This window comes from Zerene cesonia, chromosome 8 (assembly GCF_012273895.1).
Source record: "Zerene cesonia ecotype Mississippi chromosome 8, Zerene_cesonia_1.1, whole genome shotgun sequence".
Classification (NCBI taxonomy): Eukaryota; Metazoa; Arthropoda; class Insecta; order Lepidoptera; family Pieridae; genus Zerene; species Zerene cesonia.
Window position 1 is genome coordinate 6,252,498 of NC_052109.1, and position 16,766 is coordinate 6,269,263.

Here is a 16,766-nt window from a genome sequence, read left to right on the forward strand (position 1 = left end):
TCCCATGCCTGGTGGAGGCCCCATCCCTGGTGGTGGAGGACCCATACCAATCATACCGGGTGGTGGCCCTATTCCGGGTGGAGGCATAGGTGGACCTGAAGAAGTCACTGGTGGTATACTGCCAGGTGGGCCGACAGGTGGTGGGGGCATGCTACTATTGCCTATTGCACCCGGCGGTGGCGGCATTGGAGGAAAGTTTGGTATGTTTGGCGGACCCATCGATCCACCTTTATTAGTGTTTCCCGTGCCGGGCGGTCCGTCCATTTTACAAGTTGTATTCAGCTTCTATTAAAACTAATATGTCATATCTTTACAGTAACAAATACGTACGTATAAGTATATATATCAAAATTTCACAACAAGCAATATAAGCGCGTTCGCTTGCTTGCTGCAAAAACGTCAAACAGAACACGGTAAGTTTGACATTGACTCATGTCAGTGCTGTGCACAGATTGAGAACTAGTAAGTGCTGTGCCCGTATATACGCCCCCAACAGATTAAGAACTAGTTACCACCTCTAGTATTATGCTACTTTTTGAGTTACTCGGTGTACCTACTGCTACGCAGTACTACTCTCTTATATAATTTATATGAAATTTGTACCAAACGGTTCTACAATAAGTTATTTCTGCAAACTGCAATTAACTTGTATAGAAAAAAAGGACATTTAGTGGAATAGTTACCGATTCACTTTTGCGAGAAATTGTATAGCCAGCGGACATTCCGCTTAAGGCAATGCTAGTAACATTATTATTTTAAATTTTGCAAATAACTAGCATCAAGGTCTATAAGGTGCCGGTTAGGTAGGTAGTTTATAAAGCAAAATGTTTAGATCGATTCTCTGGAGCACAGATTAAGAATTAGTTACAAAAAAAGGCAACACTGTGATTCTATCTTTTATCTTTATTTTCTGTTTCGTAACATAAACATCTGTGCGTTTGTGATTGGTTTTTTTTTACTTTGTGAAATGAACAGTCGTCACACATAAATTATCACCAAGATTGTGAAATAAACATAATTAGCTTAGTTAAATTAATCAGTTTTAGTTGAAGTTTTTATTAGCATAATTACACTGATTGCCTAAAAAGATCATTTTAAAAATGGCCGATATGAGTGATAAATATAACACGAAATGCCCAGGTGTTAAAAGATTAATGCGGGAGGCATTAGAACTAGCAGAAGCGACAGAAGAATATTGTGCTAGACCCCTGGAGGATAATCTATTTGAATGGCATTTTACAGTAAGAGGTCCTCCAGGAACCGACTTTGAAGGTGGGATATATCATGGAAGGATATTGTTGCCTAAAGAATATCCTATGCACCCACCTCACATTATACTTTTAACACCCAATGGAAGATTCGAGGTGAATAAGAAAATATGCTTGTCAATATCTGGACACCATCCGGAAACGTGGCAACCTTCATGGTCTATAAGAACAGCTTTGTTGGCTCTGATTGCATTTATGCCAACTCCTGCCGAGGGAACAATTGGAGCATTGGATTACACACCGGCTGAGCGTAAAAGTCTCGCTAAAAAATCTGTAAGTTGGGTATGCCCACAGTGTGGTGAAATTGCACCTCTGCTGTCCTCAAATGCTGCTAAGCCAATAACCGAGGAGGAGCAATCTGTACTTAATCAAATCGCATTTAAAGGGGAAGAGGAACAGGCTGCTAAACCCCCTGAGGAACCAGCCTATGAACCTGAACCACAAGTATTGGAATCTGTTGACGCTAGCACCACATTTTTAGACCAAATGTTAGAAATAATTGTTGCATTGTTGGTAGGAGCAGTTGCTATATTCATATACAGGCGCTGGAATGCATATTCATCTGTTGATACTGAATTATAAGTAGCCTATGTAAAAAATGTATCCTTAGGCCTAAGTTGTACTATAAAAATATCACATTTACTCTACATTTTACAAATAATATCAAATCTTAAGCATTAGAATAATATTAAAATCTGTAATGTCTTAAAAATAATCATTTGCTTTGGAAAAATTATTTTATTAGTGTATGTAAAATTGTGATTTTGAATATTAGTATTTCTAATAAGAATTCTTCTTTGGTGTCCTTTTGCAGTTAAATTATGCTGTATAAATATTACTCGCTATTAAAAAAATTATGTAGTACTGTGATGAGTGGATACATGTAAACCTTGATGTTTACTTATCAAGTATCAGATTTCAACAGTCCCAGAATAATTAAATCAAGAAAGCTTTTTTTTGATAGTTCATACTAATATAGACTATTATGTACCTGTAGTACATAATAGTCTATATTTACTTTTATGAGATTTTGACTGTCAAAATGTATAAATTAACTAGGTTTATTGTTATTAAACATCACTTTACATTGTGATTTTTTTGTGATTGTTAGTATATATATTTTATGTAAAATTATATTGAATTATAATGTAACATAGTTGTTTTTGTATTATATAGTGTACAAGTATTTATAGATCAATAAGACCCAGATATATTGAATGTAGAAATTGACATTCCAAATATTTCTTAATCCATAATTAAACCTTTTTTTATTTCATCATCAGTTTGCCACTGAGACACTTGCTTAGAATAGCACCTCTCCTTGAGAACCAATAAGATTACTAATGACTCACACTGCCATAATATGGATACCTTACTCTATTGAAGCAAAATAAATTCAATGGAAATTTATTTTTTGGAAATTGTAATTTAAACATGGTTACAAAAATCAGATATTTTCAGTTTAAAAACTGATCAGTCTTTGTTAGATTAAGTCTTACTATTTCATAAATATATTATGCGGACTATATGTAATCATTTCATATTTTACTTGAATCAAAGCATTGGAGATGCTGCAGTATTTAATTTATCAATATACACTTTTGATAAAAAATGATATGTTAGGAATGACAAGATTTTTCTTTACTTGGTAAGTTACAATAAATTTATATGTTGGAAATGGTCTATCATTTATAATAAAACAAAATAAAATTATGAAGTAAAGTTTAATATTATAGACATACATCTAAGAGTTAGCGTAAATACTTAAGTCATATAATGTAATGTATGAAAAACACTAGCCACAAAACAGATCAAACTAAAAATTACACTAGAATAAATCTGCAACATTCATCGGCATTTCATCAATCTGTGTAGAATAGTACTGTTCTATATCTCTCAAAATCCTAATATCATCTGATTTTACAAAGTTGATGGCAACACCTTTACGTCCAAAACGACCAGATCTGCCTATTCTGTGGATGTACAGCTCACGGTTGTTGGGTAAGTCATAATTAATGACTAATGATACTTGCTGTACATCAATACCTCTAGCCCAGACATCTGTTGTTATTAGAACACGGCTGAAATAATAGAAAAATAGATTATATATTTTTATGATCATAATTTCAATATTGGAATATTTAGATTTCACTAGATGATAATAAATATGTATTTTTTAAAGAATACATTACAATTTTTTTAATGTTCTGAATGTTTAGAATTTATTTTTTTAAATAAATAAATAAATAAATAAATAATACAATAACATTCTAGCATAAGTACTCAAGAAATATTTGTAATACAGAATTTGATCCTTATACACACCTTTGACCAGATCGGAACTCTTTCATAATGTTGTCTCTTTCCTTCTGTGGCATATCACCATGCATAGAGCTGACTGTAAAGTTAGCTTCCTGCATCTTCTGTGTCAACCAGTCTACCTTCCTCTTTGTGTTACAGAATATCACTGCCTGAGTAATGGTCAATGTGTCATAAAGGTCACAAAGAGTGTCAAACTTCCATTCTTCCCGTTCAACTGCCACGAAAAATTGCTTGATACCCTCAAGTGTCAATTCATCACTGTAAGGGAACACATGTTGTGTTAAAAATAAATTGTAAACAAACTTAAGATGTGATGAAAAGCTACTATAGATTACTAAAATCCTATTAAAAAGTTACATTTCACATAAAAAAAAAAATCAAATGAAAAAAGTTTTGCATGTTAACAAAATAATAAATCTTTTTATACTGCTAACAGAAAATTGTATCATCTATTATAATTTTATACCAACCGTTTAACCAAAATTCTTATGGGGTCAGTCATAAACTTTGAAGTCATTTCAAGTATCTCATGGGGCAATGTAGCCGAAATGAGCACCACTTGGGTTGCTGGTGGCAAGTAACGGTAGACATCATAGATTTGTTCTTTGAAACCTTTGTTCAGCATTTCATCAGCTTCATCAAGTACTAGCATCTTAATTGATCTTGTACGAAGTACACGTCTCCTGATCATATCTGTGAAAGTAAGAATTAATTGCTGTAGGCTGTGACTTTTTGATTTGAACCTTTGCTTGATGATGATTCCTTTTAACATATACTTTAAAAACAGGTCTAATATAGATGTATGAAAAAATATACAAGTTATTCTTTGTATTGTTACTTCTCTATAGATAATTAATAACATCATATACCGAATATGTGCATTGCAATTATTTAGATAAAAAAAAACACCTTACCAAATACTCTGCCTGGAGTTCCAGATACAACATGTTGGCCATAATCCAACTTCCTGATATCTTCACCCAAGTTAGTTCCTCCAATACAAGCATGACACTGGACATTCATGAAATCGCCCAAAGCTAGTATTACTTTTTGGATCTGCGTCGCTAACTCCCTAGTGGGCGATAGCACTAATACTTGAGTTTCACGTAGTGTGGTGTCCAATGATTGCAGTATGGAGATAGAGAATGTTGCTGTTTTACCAGTACCAGATTGTGCTTGAGCAATCACATCGCGTCCTTTAACGATTGGCAGAATGCTTCTCTGTTGGATAGCTGACGGCTTTTCAAATCCTGAAGGAATAAAGACGTAAATTGTTTTATGACAGTATTATTATGAGCGGAAAAAAAAAATTAAATACCTAAGAAACAAGTTCAGTACCGTATGTGTATATTCCTCGCAGCAATTCATCACGCAATCCCATTGAGTCGAAAGTTGGTATGACTTCCACATCCTCGCTGGTATCAAATTCAACATTGGACAAATCTTCTATTATTTTTCGATTAAACGATACCTCGGACGACGTCATCGCTCTGAGTATAAAAAAAAATGTTAATTACAGATTTCTACACTTTCAGTTTCGGTTATTGAATCCATGTCACGAAAAACAATCGTTAATAAAAGGGCTTATTACCTACCTTTTTATATAATTAAATGTTTACAGTCAGTACAAAACACGTTTACAAAGATTTTCTTCGTATTTATTGCTCTTTCTTTAACTTTATTGTTATTTCCATGAAAAATATGCAAAACCACAGCAAAACTACAATCTCCGTACAATGCGTGTTACTTTATCTATGGTAAATAGATTATATTAATACAATATGGCGGCATGAAGTTCATAGACAACAAAAAACGCAGATCATATTAGAAAAGAAGGAGATCATACCTAAAAAACCAAACCGCACCGTTGTTCAAATTATTATATTTCTAAAATCTTTTAATTTAATTTTCTTCATATTTATGTACATATGAAAATATAAGGTCCAAGAAACAGCTGTTACCTTGCTCATCGATAACGGAGAATATAGTGCATATGTACTCCTATTACGTTACTCCTTTTCTATCATGCAATAAATAATAAAATCCACTTGATTTAATAATATTTACATTTTCTTTAATTATCCTTAATAATATGCATTATGCTTTCTTAAATAAAAAATATGTATTTATTAATTTTATCTGCGTTCATAAACTGTACAACGAAAAGTTACTGAACGTACTTAACAACGCAATCGGAATTCAAGTTTATTGTGGCCAAATTGAACGATTTTATTCGGATTTTGAACGAATCAAAATGGATGCTGGGTGTGAATGAACTATGTACTGAAAAACGAACAGCTTTTTATCAAGTTGTGTCGTGAGCCCGATCTTAATCGGGATTCCGACGTTGGGAATTTGTTTATTAGTAATTTAGGAAGTGATAAAATTGTTTATGTGCCATCGAAAACTAGGTTCATGAAATAATTGTAAAATTTAGAAGTCACCGTGTCGGTAATGTGTTTACGAGAGTGTCGGGCGAGCTTCCCGCAGGTGGCCCTAATAGGATGAGGACTCGGACGGAAATATTGAAAGTTGATGCGAATCAACGAGTGCTATGTGTTGAGTTGCAATTACTGTTTGGTGCGACATGGCGAGAATTTTAGGACTTAACTATAGCTCGTGTTTTGATTAGGCGAGCAGAAATGAAATGCATATACAGGAAGGAACAAACACAACTCTGACAACATGTACCAAAATGACAGAAGAAGTAGACAGAAGACATGGTGTGAATGGTAACAGCAGCAGTAAAGGTGTCAATGACGATCCTCCTGTGCAAATTTCAGCTCCCGCAGCGTCGGGTGGCAGGCTCAAGTTTTTCAAAGGTTAGTGCTGTCATTGTGACGTGAATATACGTGCTAGATTCCAAAGAAATCCTGAATTGAATTCCATTTCTTTAAAATCACAGCTGTTCATTTATACATAACTGTACCATAATATACCTTTTAGTTAATAGTCTCATGTTCATAATAATGATATTTTTTCATTGGAATATACAAATTTATCTTATGTATTAGAACAGAAATGAAAGGTTTGTATGTTTTCAAAACTTAAAAGTGTCATATATTAGAAATGCTAGAAAGTCATTCATGCTCTGATAACCATAGCCACATTTGACTGAGCAGTTGCCAATTGTCTGCACAGCTTCTGTACTATTGTTGTGTTTTGTAAGGAGCCAGAGTCATCCTAGCGGAACAAACAGGCTTATAATATTTATACAAAAACACTCTTCAAAATCATTACTACCACATATAAGATTAAAGTTTATAAAACGAATACATTCTTAGACCTCTTTTTTTCTAATTAGCAAAATATAATTCAGTGAGATATAAGATTTATATTTATGAAATTTGTGCTACATGCTTTAAAATTAATTAATTCTTTGTCATGTAAGCAATAATGTAATTCACAATAGTTATTCTCATTACCATATTATGTTGTATGACTTCAAATCAGATTATGTAATATAATATTTGCCAATTTGAATAGAGAGTGATATGATCATCTTGGTGCTTGAATATGTACAAGTAAGCACATTCTTATTAAAATATAAACAAACATTAGGGGCAAGTGTCACTTATCATGTTTAAACGAAAGATATCTATGTTTGAGTGTATGAGCATTCCGACAAATATTTAATTACTAACAAGTGCATAAAGTGAGACAAAGTCCTGTGTGTTTAAGTATATAAAAAAAAACGAATGATTGATATCCTTTTTTTTACCTTATCAATATAAATTATAGTAATATGTATTTCGGTATAATCAGATTACTTGTAAGTTTAATTTGTTATTTCTATACTTGAAATCAACCTTTTTTTGGTTTTAGTTCGTTTTCTGTTTTTACAGATCAGAAAACTGGTTGTTATTTCTCTTAGGACTGTTTAAAATCATATTAATAAACCAGAGTTTATCTTATTAAATTTATTTATATTATGGCCTGAATTCTCTGACTTCAACATTGTTTCATGGTTTTTTGTTGTTTAAATAAATATTTACAGTTTTATAAGCCTTTACAGAATGAGCTATAGATAGAGATTTATTTAACAATTTGTATAAATGTATAAGCATGTTTTCCAATGAATCAGTATAGCAGAAAATATGATCCATATCTTTAATCATTAAAACTCTATAAAATAATGTATTTATAGATAATGTCAATAATTTTTTTACAGATGGAAAGTTTATACTGGAGTTGGTGCGCGGCAGCGAGCGCGCGGGCTGGGTGTCGGTGCCGCGGAAGACATTCTGGCCGCCGGCCGCCGCGCCGCCCACGCCCCCGCACGCGCCCGCGCCCTGTGCCTCGCTGTCGCTGTCCGACGACAACTCCTCGCTGCACTCCTCGCCCTGCACCTCGCACCGCGACCACTGCTGGAAGCAGCCCAGCCCGCGACGCAACCTATCCAAAGAGCTAGCCATGTACTACTGCAGGCCCTCCACCCTGCACTCCGCACAAATACGCGCCGTGAGCCGCGTCAAGCGCCGGCGGCCAACGGACTTGAGCCACCTCGACGCCGTCCCCAACGGCACGATGCGCAAGCCCCTTGCCAACGGCCTTTGCGACGCCAAAAGGAACGGTGACGTCGCCTCCCCCGAAGATAAATCCTGCAAAGGGGAAGACGTTGTCGACGGCCCGATCGACACGAAAACGAAATCTGACAACGACCGATGGACGGATTCAGATCGAGAGAAATATTATCATATGAAACTCAAGAAACCATATCAGTATCATAAGTTAAGAGTTTACAAAAAAACTAAACCGACCACGAAACGAAAGGAATTGACTAGAATTGTCGACAAACTGAGAGAGAAAATAGCATCGCTCCCAGTTCTCGTGAACGCGAAACTTGCGAATTGTCGACAGGAGCACATGATGGTCTCACCCAGAAAGCGAATCTTGAGAGAGATGGAGCGGGTGAGTCTTGAAGATCAGGCGACCAAAAGACGGGCGAAAACGGTGCCCACGTTGAGCACCGCGTCCTACCCGCCTTCGCCGGGGCCCAGCCACACGCCGCACCGGCCGCCTGCTGAGGCACCGACGCGGCCGCAGAACGGGGCCGGGCCCAAGAAGGATACCGCCGTATCGAAGAACGTCAGCAGCTACAGCATACACTCGTTGCTGAGTATGCCCGACGAGACCGCGACCCGGAGGTCGCCCGAGGCCAAGCGGTCGCCGCACTCGTATCCTCCATCGCTGAAAACAGAGTCGCCGTCAAGCATAAACTCGCCCGACCTGAGCCCGTCGCCGGACGGGTATCGGTACCGGTACGGGCTCGCGCTGGGCTCGCCGGGGCGCGGCGCGGCGCGCGACTCGCCCACGCCGCCGCAGGGCGCGGGCCCGTTCCGCTCGTACGGCGGGGGAGGCGCGGGCGGCGCGTCGCCCTACGGCGGGGCGCGCGCGGCGCCCTACCGCGGCTCGCCGGCGCGCGACGAGTGGCCGCCGCAGTACGTGTACGGGTACGCGTACCCGGCGCTGTACCGGCCGCCGGCGCCGCTGTGGATGCACTACGCGATGGCGCCCGGCGTGCCGCCCGGCGCCTGGCCGCCGCTCGCGCACCCGCTGCTCTCCGACCACCTGCCCAAGGACGAACCCACTTCAGGTGACCTGCTCTGCCCTGCTCTCTAGTTATATAACATGCCGCATCATGAGCGACTCCAGCCCTCTTCCTGTTACTTTGATAATTTTTAAGATATTAACAGCAGGACAGATTATAATTTGTTTGTTGGTAAGATGTATATCATCATAAACGGCAACAAAAGCACAGTGTGTATAACTGTAAATTCTTATTTGACTTTATCCCGTCGTAAACTCTTCTATAACACTTACCCCTGAAAAGCGGGCAACAAAATATGTAGAAGAGTGCCGTAACAAATGCGTTCATAGGCAGTGGTGATTGCTTCCCATCAGGCATATCACCAGTTGATGCCCACTCGAATATAAAAAATATTTATGTAAAAGAGTTAAAGGTCAACAATTGTGATGCATTTAATGTCATTTTATTACTAGTACGCACTTTTTATTAAGTCGTATGTACTGTATATATGTAAGTACATATTTTTATTACATCGGTACATCTTAATTCTGTGTTCAATAGAACAAGTAAGAATGGTCATACCATTTTTGGTGGCATTTCGTCATCTACTTGTACGACTGTTGCATTATTTAATAGATCAAGTAAATATTACCTTTTCGTTCTTGTAGACGTTCCATTTCTTCAGCGGACTACGGACCGTCAATACATTGTAGATAAACAAAACAAACATAATGCTTTTTGAGATCGTGAATATTGAATGGTTTCCACAAGGGTTGAAACGAAAACTGCCGTTAAAAGAATTAAAGAATTTTAAGTAGCAATAGCAAATTTTTTTTTCCTTTCATGGTCTCATAAAAAATCAGTTGATAAATACTTTTATTTTTATAATATTAATTTCAGATTTGCCATTGAACCTGTCGAAGCACTGAAGTAGACGGCGCTGGCGCGAGTCTGTCACGCGGCACGGAACCAATGGAGTGCGAGAATAAATGCTCGTAGCAGTGACACGAATTTTCCTCAAAAACATTCCATTCATTGTCTCGCTTTATATATTGGCGTCTGTTTGAGTCCAAAAATGACATCCCACCTATCTCGATACGTGCGTACGCGTCCTCCACCTAACGGATCACTTGCTATCTATTATAAAATTATCTTTCGCAAAAAAAAAATATTTTTTTGTATAGATCGTGATTTTCCGGTGGATGTATATAAATGCCTGGAAATCTATTTACAAAGTTATGTATCATATTATACTGAAAGAATACTATTTTAATATAGAGTGTTTGTATGCAGAGTCATGTGTGTATTTTCATACGAATCGTTTGTACTGGAAGTTGAGTATTTTAATATTGGCTATTATTTTAGGGTAAGCGGAGGCGAACTATATGAGACAAAACAGTTATCGATTGCTAACGATCAGTGCCTTGATAAAAAAAGAAATTAAGATATTATGAACCTATTTATGTATGAAAGTATTACAAATTGAATGTTTCTCATTTTATATAAAATACTGCGATTGTTGTACTCGTGTCTAAGAAAATGAAAGTAATATAATACGAAATATTTTTTGGTCCTTACACGACATAAATTCCATATTGAATGACTATGTTCGATCTCATTATTTAATTTAGAAAATAAAACGAGATAAAGACTACAGTTTTTGGGATCAAATTTGGATGTGTGTTTATGTAACATATAAATTAAAAGACATTGTACATATAATTTGTGAATGGTGTATTATTATTGGAGAGTGTGCGGGAGTATAATATATAAGAGCATTAACCGCTTACGATGATTATCGGTAACAATTTATTACCTTCAAATAATAATTTTTGTACTTGTACAGTATTTTTGTATTGAGTATTTTATGGCGATAAGCGACGGAGGGAAATGTCATTTAGTTAGAAGCGCCTCGCCCTCGGCGTCGCAGCTTTCGAGATTAAATCCTAGAGTAGTTTTCTGCAATTTATTATGGGGTTATTGTATTATAAGAACAGTTGAACGACGTTAAAGGACTGACTTCTGATGTAATATTATCATTATTAATGGAATTGTATAATATAGTCGTGTAATCGGAGGCCTACTCTAACAAACACATTGTCCGCCAACAAAGTTGATTTAGTGTAAATGAAACTAGATGTAACAGATCCTGCTCAATTTAACTGTGAGTACAGTTAGGGAACATCACTCGTGCTCCGCAGAGTCAACTGTGTTTTGTTATTCATTGTTTACTTCGATATGTTGTTATGGATCGACGTAAGTGTGAATTATAACAACATATCATTATTTTCTTCATTTTGTTACGCAGAATTTGTCTGCTTCTATGATAGAGTCTGTTATTGATTAGTTTATAAAGATTTGAAAAGCGAATCGTTAAATATCAAATTTGATCTTGTATATTGTTTTAAATTCTAGTTATTTTTTTTTTTGTTTTTCGAAAAATATTAAGTGTATCACATATTTAACTAAAATGCAATAATATTTTTTGACTAGACAAAAGACAATAAAAATAAAAGATGATAGAGAAAAAAAATATTTTTTTCCACAGAAATTGAAAGCAATTTTAGAATTAATCGTTTCATTTTTGTTACATTAAAAAAATTACATATTAAAAATAAATAAACAATATCCATACCAGACTCTATCAATTTAATTGAAATTATAATTTTGTTAAAGTACAATGTTATATAATTTATCAAAGTACGCTAATAGTGCCATCGAAGTAAAAAGCAAAACTGTTTGTTTTCTTTTTAAAGCTAGAAACACAGTTTTCTCTCACACGCAGCATTCCTTTGCCGCTGCAGCTGTTGTGTCACTGAATTATTTTTCTACTCAAATTATGTATTCTACTCGTAATATATGTGATAGCGCTTTTTGAAAAAAGTGTAACGTGACGATGCAGGTGTCTTAAATCCACTTAAAACATATTTATCATGCGGAATAGTTATTATCCATTATATTAAGATGTAGTTATGTACTCGAATAAATATAACTTTTTAAATGCGTTTTTATTTGTGCTTCACATCCTTTTATAATATTATGATATAGCTATAATTATACCTTTATAATTACAATGCATGATATATTTATAAAAGAATGTGTTTTTTAGACCACTTTTAGCTCTAGCTTTGCTGAACGGCAGGCTGCTGAATTTCATTGATTTCTAGTTCGTTGGGTTTGCCAAAATTTGGATCATCCGATATAGGAGCTGTTAAAGCACACACTAACACATATAACACAAGTTATTTAATATATAACTTATAACAGCCGTGGCTTAAGCCTAGCCTCTCAGTTTAGAACAATTTTGCATTCTTGCAACCACAAAGATTATTTGCGAGGCAATTCTAACATTATTGTTTCTTCATACAAGCGATCGAAACGTGAGTTATATGTTCGCGCCTGAATCCTACATACGCTTGGCATACAGTACCTACGCAGCGACTAATAGACGGTGTGCTGTTTTTTAAGGCTAACCGCTCGATATTTTTGCTCAACATAACAACAAGCACCTGTTAAATATGATAAGATGAATGTTTTTAACGAAGGTTTATACTTGAATGTAGGTAAAATGTTATGGTGGGCCGCATCCATATAACATGTTTACGTAAATGCCAGGATCCTGTCTGCCTGTCCGCCTGTCTAAACCCATTCGTTTGACCGAAATTCAATTATTTGTTACATTTCGAATTATATAATGGTGCGTACTGCAGCCCCCTTCTATATGCACGCATTAATCTTTTTTAATTATTTCACTATAATTTTTCATACAAAAGGTAAAAGGAAAAACAAACAATGTCATTAAAAGTATGTATTAAAACGAAATTTAGTACATATAAGGTAAATAATCTATTTTGGTCTTAGCGTATGTACATAAAGCTACTTGGTACTCTAAAAAATTACGGACTTTTAGAAAAATCAAAATCGTAATCAGGCGATGTGATGGAACTTAATTCAGGAATAATTATTATTGAAGATTTGGAATCATCTTGCTGCGTCGGTTCTTGCGGCATCCTGGATATAGAGGGTGGAATGGGTTGTGTCTTCTCATATTCATGTATTCTGTAGTCGGGTGTTGGTGTATAGTCTCGATTTATATTTTTATTGATATATTGCTGCTGCATGGACGATTGATTTCGCCGAGATAAATATCTAATAACTTTAATTACTTTATATTGAAATTCTACATAATCGTCGTCACTGTACTTGTCTACAATCGGAGCAATTCCTTTAAAAAACCACATACTTTTACTCTTATCTACGACAGATTTAACTGAAGTTAATTGATCAATTTCGCTTTCCGATGCCTTTCTTTTGGTGCTTGTTCTAGTAGTACTATTGTAATTGGCCGGTGCACTAGATTCATTATTTGTCTCCGAGTCAGTTTCTTCCTTCTGGACTTGTGCGAGGTTTTGATCCGATGTAATACTTGATTCGCATGCGCGGCGCATAATAATTTTATTCAAAAAGATCATTTGATCATAGAATTTATATTTTCGTACACTTTTCGCACCAGAGCCGGATTTACATTCCATAACTTTTTTATGATATTTCATCCAGTTATCTCTTGCATTGTTCCATTTTTTAATAATATCCTTACCTAAAAAAGAAAAAATAACGGGTATTTATCTTTAGTTTCTTCTGTGTTCTATTTTAATTTTCAGAATGGGTACTTAATTTATCAGCTGTGTTATACAAGATGTAATGCATAATAAGAAACTTTCTCAAATTTATATGAAAATACCACAGCACAAACTTCCGAGACACAAGTGCAAACGCTAAAATTATGAAGTCAGAGGAGTGGTTAATTTTTTTTTCAATGAAAGCACAATTTCTCAACAAGATAAGTATTAACTTAATATTAGTAGTTGTAGTAGACCCTGACCGGCTGATTTTCTCATGTCGTTCGGTTTGTCAAGCTACTGCTGTTGACAAGCGTCACTAAAGTTTCCGGTCTTTATATGCTGAATTCTGAAGGAAAATCCCCAAATATACTTTGCAAAATGATTTTCTTCAAGTAATTTACAAAATAATTGTTAAATCAGCGTATTGTCGGGCTGCACCGCGGAATTTCGGGAAGAAGCCTCTAGTAGCTTAGTCTCAGACATTGAAAGTGCTTATATATTTAAATTAAACCTAATTAATGTGAAATCTTCTAGTTGTTAAAAGCCGCGGGCACCAGCTGGTAATGAAGAAATGGAAGGTAGACCATTAATTTTTTTAACCTTCATAGGAGACCTATTTCCCATCAGGGAGAATATATAAGAGCGATGATGATGAAGATGATGACGCCATTAAATTTTACAAAAGATAGTTACGCATATTCCAAAACGAATATAACAATCCATAGTGTTTTTTTATAATTAAGCTTTTGACATTGACAATGCTACTGATAGTGATCACACGAGTTAATGTAAGAGCAAATATGATTGTTAACAAATATGCAGAGTTTCATGTCACCAGTGAGCATCCTGGCAAAACGCATGAAATAGTGAAAATTAAATGTAACGTACCAAAATCATTCTTTTCTTTCTCGGGCAACGTTTCAAAACGTTCATTTAACGCAAAACAAATTTCCCTCCAAGCGGCAAAACTCGACTGCCTATTTTTATAGCACTCTTGGGTTTTGTCCCACAGTACTGGCCTATTTTCAACCAAACTTATTAATGAGTCCATGTTAATATCATCCATTATTAAGAACACATTCATAGACGGTACTCAATTTAAAGAAATCCGGAAATACGTCGAGCGGCGTCAACACACACCGATGAACTAGCGTGAATGACCGGTCATTCTAACGCCGGACCGGTGTCCGTCGCGCCGAGGGGAAACGATATTGCTACTAGCGACAATTGCTCGGATCGATGTCCGGTACATATACCTTCAAGTATTCAATATAAAGATTACATCGTGAATCCGGTAAAAAGAACAGAGTCCGTTATCCGTTGAAAACAGACGTTCACTAAGTGCTTCAATATTAAGTAATATAGAAGATTAATGTTTTATATCTTGAAAAAAAAAAGTAATATAAGATATATATATAGGTAATAGAAACAAAAATTCCTTTCATTAAATTTTCAATAGAAAATTTTTGTTGTTAAATATTTTCAATTTTATATTTATAGTTCACGAAATATTATTAAAAACGTCCTCCTACATAAGTTCCATACATTTAAAGTACTCTATGTACATAAGTTCTTTAGTCGTATTCTTTTAAATACTAATTCTAGTGTGGTGAATACAAAAGTTGTGAAAATATTGTTTCTGTTTTTTTGCAGAGTTTCACGGGATTTTTAATAGTGGTCAAATAAGAAATAACTCAGCTAGTATACTATAAGAAAATAAAAACCACGTAGCTTCTTTCTAAGAATTTTATTTAATGTGAGATATCAGATTAAGTGTTTTATCTAATCTCATATACAAGGTTGCATACGTAATTTTTTTTCCAAATGATTAATTATTAAGTATGAGCCCTATCATGTCAGCAAGATGAAACCAGCAAATCTGCAGCTGTTTCTTGGAGTGTATTTAAGTACGCTCCTGATGAGCAACAAATTTCAAATACACTATATTCCAGAAAAAGCCGGTATCAATAGAGCAAGAACAGAAAAAATAAAAAAATATTTAATTTTTTATCTAACGTTCTTATAGTCACCCTTCCCATTTCTTTCCTTCACTCTTGTCGTCAACCCTCTCCTTATACCTTGCCCCTTAGATACGGGAAACACACTTAGACTCGACTTAATAATATGTCGTTTCTGGTTAAAGGCCTTATATTATAGGCTAAGCACATAAATGATATATTTAAGGGGCAAGGTATAAGAAGAGGGTTGACGACAGGAGTGAGGGAAAGAAATGGGAAGGGTGACTATAAGAAGAAGGCAATATATTGAGATTGACGGATAGATATTTTTCACTTCAGTATATTATTATAAGGACTAAATTTATGTGTTTAAAGTGGAATCTGAAAATTGATACATAGATATTTAATATTTGTAAGTACTAGATACTGTAATTAAAAGTATCTATTCTTTCCACGATCATAAAATATTGAACCACGGTCAGTACATAAAATATTTAATTGTAAGTTTATTTTTGTATGTATGGCGGCATTTGATACAGGTTGTCAGGAAATTTAATGTTATCTTGCGACAGAAATTACAGGATAAAAGTAGGGTAAAAGGTATTCAGTATAAAGTTGTATTTACATTTAATAAAGAGAAATTATTATTTTTTATTAACATAAGCTTGAAAAGAGGGTAAGAAAAAAACTAAATAAAAATGCAAATTACGATTTGTGCTTTATTTATGAAAAAAATTGTAAATTATCCTACAATGAATCTCCGAATGAAATAGACTTACATATCGTTTTATGTATCAAATACATCGCCCGTCGCCGGATCGAACCGCATAAGAACATTATAGTTTAAAATATTATCTACAGAATCGGCGGCGATTCGTAAAGTCCGTCGAGCGTCACTATCGTCGGGATGGCGGTCAGCCGAGCAGCGCCTCCATGGTGTAGGGGCGCGGCGGCCGTCAGTCCAGGATCACCAGCTGCAGCGGCGGCGCGGGCGCGGGCGCGGGCTTGAGCGGCGCCGCGCCCCCGCCGCCGGCCGCCGCGCCCAGCGCCCCCAGCGCCCCCAGCG

The 16,766-nt window shown here is 35.8% G+C and overlaps 5 protein-coding genes across 6 annotated transcripts in view; 2 read left to right on the forward strand and 3 right to left on the reverse strand.

Moving 5' to 3' along the window:
- Positions 1 to 425, reverse strand: part of LOC119828847 (splicing factor 3B subunit 2) — a 10,562-nt gene extending 10,137 nt beyond the window's left edge. Inside the window, exon 1 of one of the 2 annotated variants that reach the window (XM_038351137.1) lies at positions 48 to 425. In XM_038351137.1, the coding sequence (XP_038207065.1) occupies positions 48 to 264 (217 nt within the window). In that variant the 5' untranslated portion in view covers positions 265 to 425. Of the gene's footprint in view, positions 1 to 8 lie in introns of both variants that reach the window. The other variant, XM_038351136.1, reaches the window with a different exon arrangement.
- Positions 426 to 939: 514 nt separating this feature from the next.
- LOC119828858 (ubiquitin-conjugating enzyme E2 J1-like) lies at positions 940 to 2,253 on the forward strand. Its single transcript, XM_038351147.1, has one exon. It carries the CDS (start codon positions 1,101 to 1,103, stop codon positions 1,848 to 1,850), a length of 750 nt encoding a protein of 249 aa, XP_038207075.1. The 5' UTR covers positions 940 to 1,100; the 3' UTR covers positions 1,851 to 2,253.
- A 724-nt stretch (positions 2,254 to 2,977) lies between these two features.
- LOC119828851 (eukaryotic initiation factor 4A-III) lies at positions 2,978 to 5,356 on the reverse strand. Its single transcript, XM_038351141.1, has 6 exons — positions 5,186 to 5,356; positions 4,929 to 5,080; positions 4,505 to 4,840; positions 4,061 to 4,283; positions 3,594 to 3,848; positions 2,978 to 3,349 (listed from the first exon to the last, which is right to left on the reverse strand). Exons 2-6 carry the CDS (start codon positions 5,074 to 5,076, stop codon positions 3,097 to 3,099), a joined length of 1,215 nt encoding a protein of 404 aa, XP_038207069.1. The 5' UTR covers positions 5,077 to 5,080; positions 5,186 to 5,356; the 3' UTR covers positions 2,978 to 3,096.
- Positions 5,357 to 5,813: 457 nt separating this feature from the next.
- LOC119828850 (protein hairless) lies at positions 5,814 to 11,233 on the forward strand. Its single transcript, XM_038351140.1, has 3 exons — positions 5,814 to 6,412; positions 7,762 to 9,186; positions 10,021 to 11,233. Exons 1-3 carry the CDS (start codon positions 6,238 to 6,240, stop codon positions 10,047 to 10,049), a joined length of 1,629 nt encoding a protein of 542 aa, XP_038207068.1. The 5' UTR covers positions 5,814 to 6,237; the 3' UTR covers positions 10,050 to 11,233.
- Positions 11,234 to 12,935: 1,702 nt separating this feature from the next.
- Positions 12,936 to 14,971, reverse strand: LOC119828854. Its single transcript, XM_038351143.1, has 2 exons — positions 14,631 to 14,971; positions 12,936 to 13,717 (listed from the first exon to the last, which is right to left on the reverse strand). Exons 1-2 carry the CDS (start codon positions 14,824 to 14,826, stop codon positions 13,017 to 13,019), a joined length of 897 nt encoding a protein of 298 aa, XP_038207071.1. The 5' UTR covers positions 14,827 to 14,971; the 3' UTR covers positions 12,936 to 13,016.
- Positions 14,972 to 16,766: the final 1,795 nt, after the last annotated feature.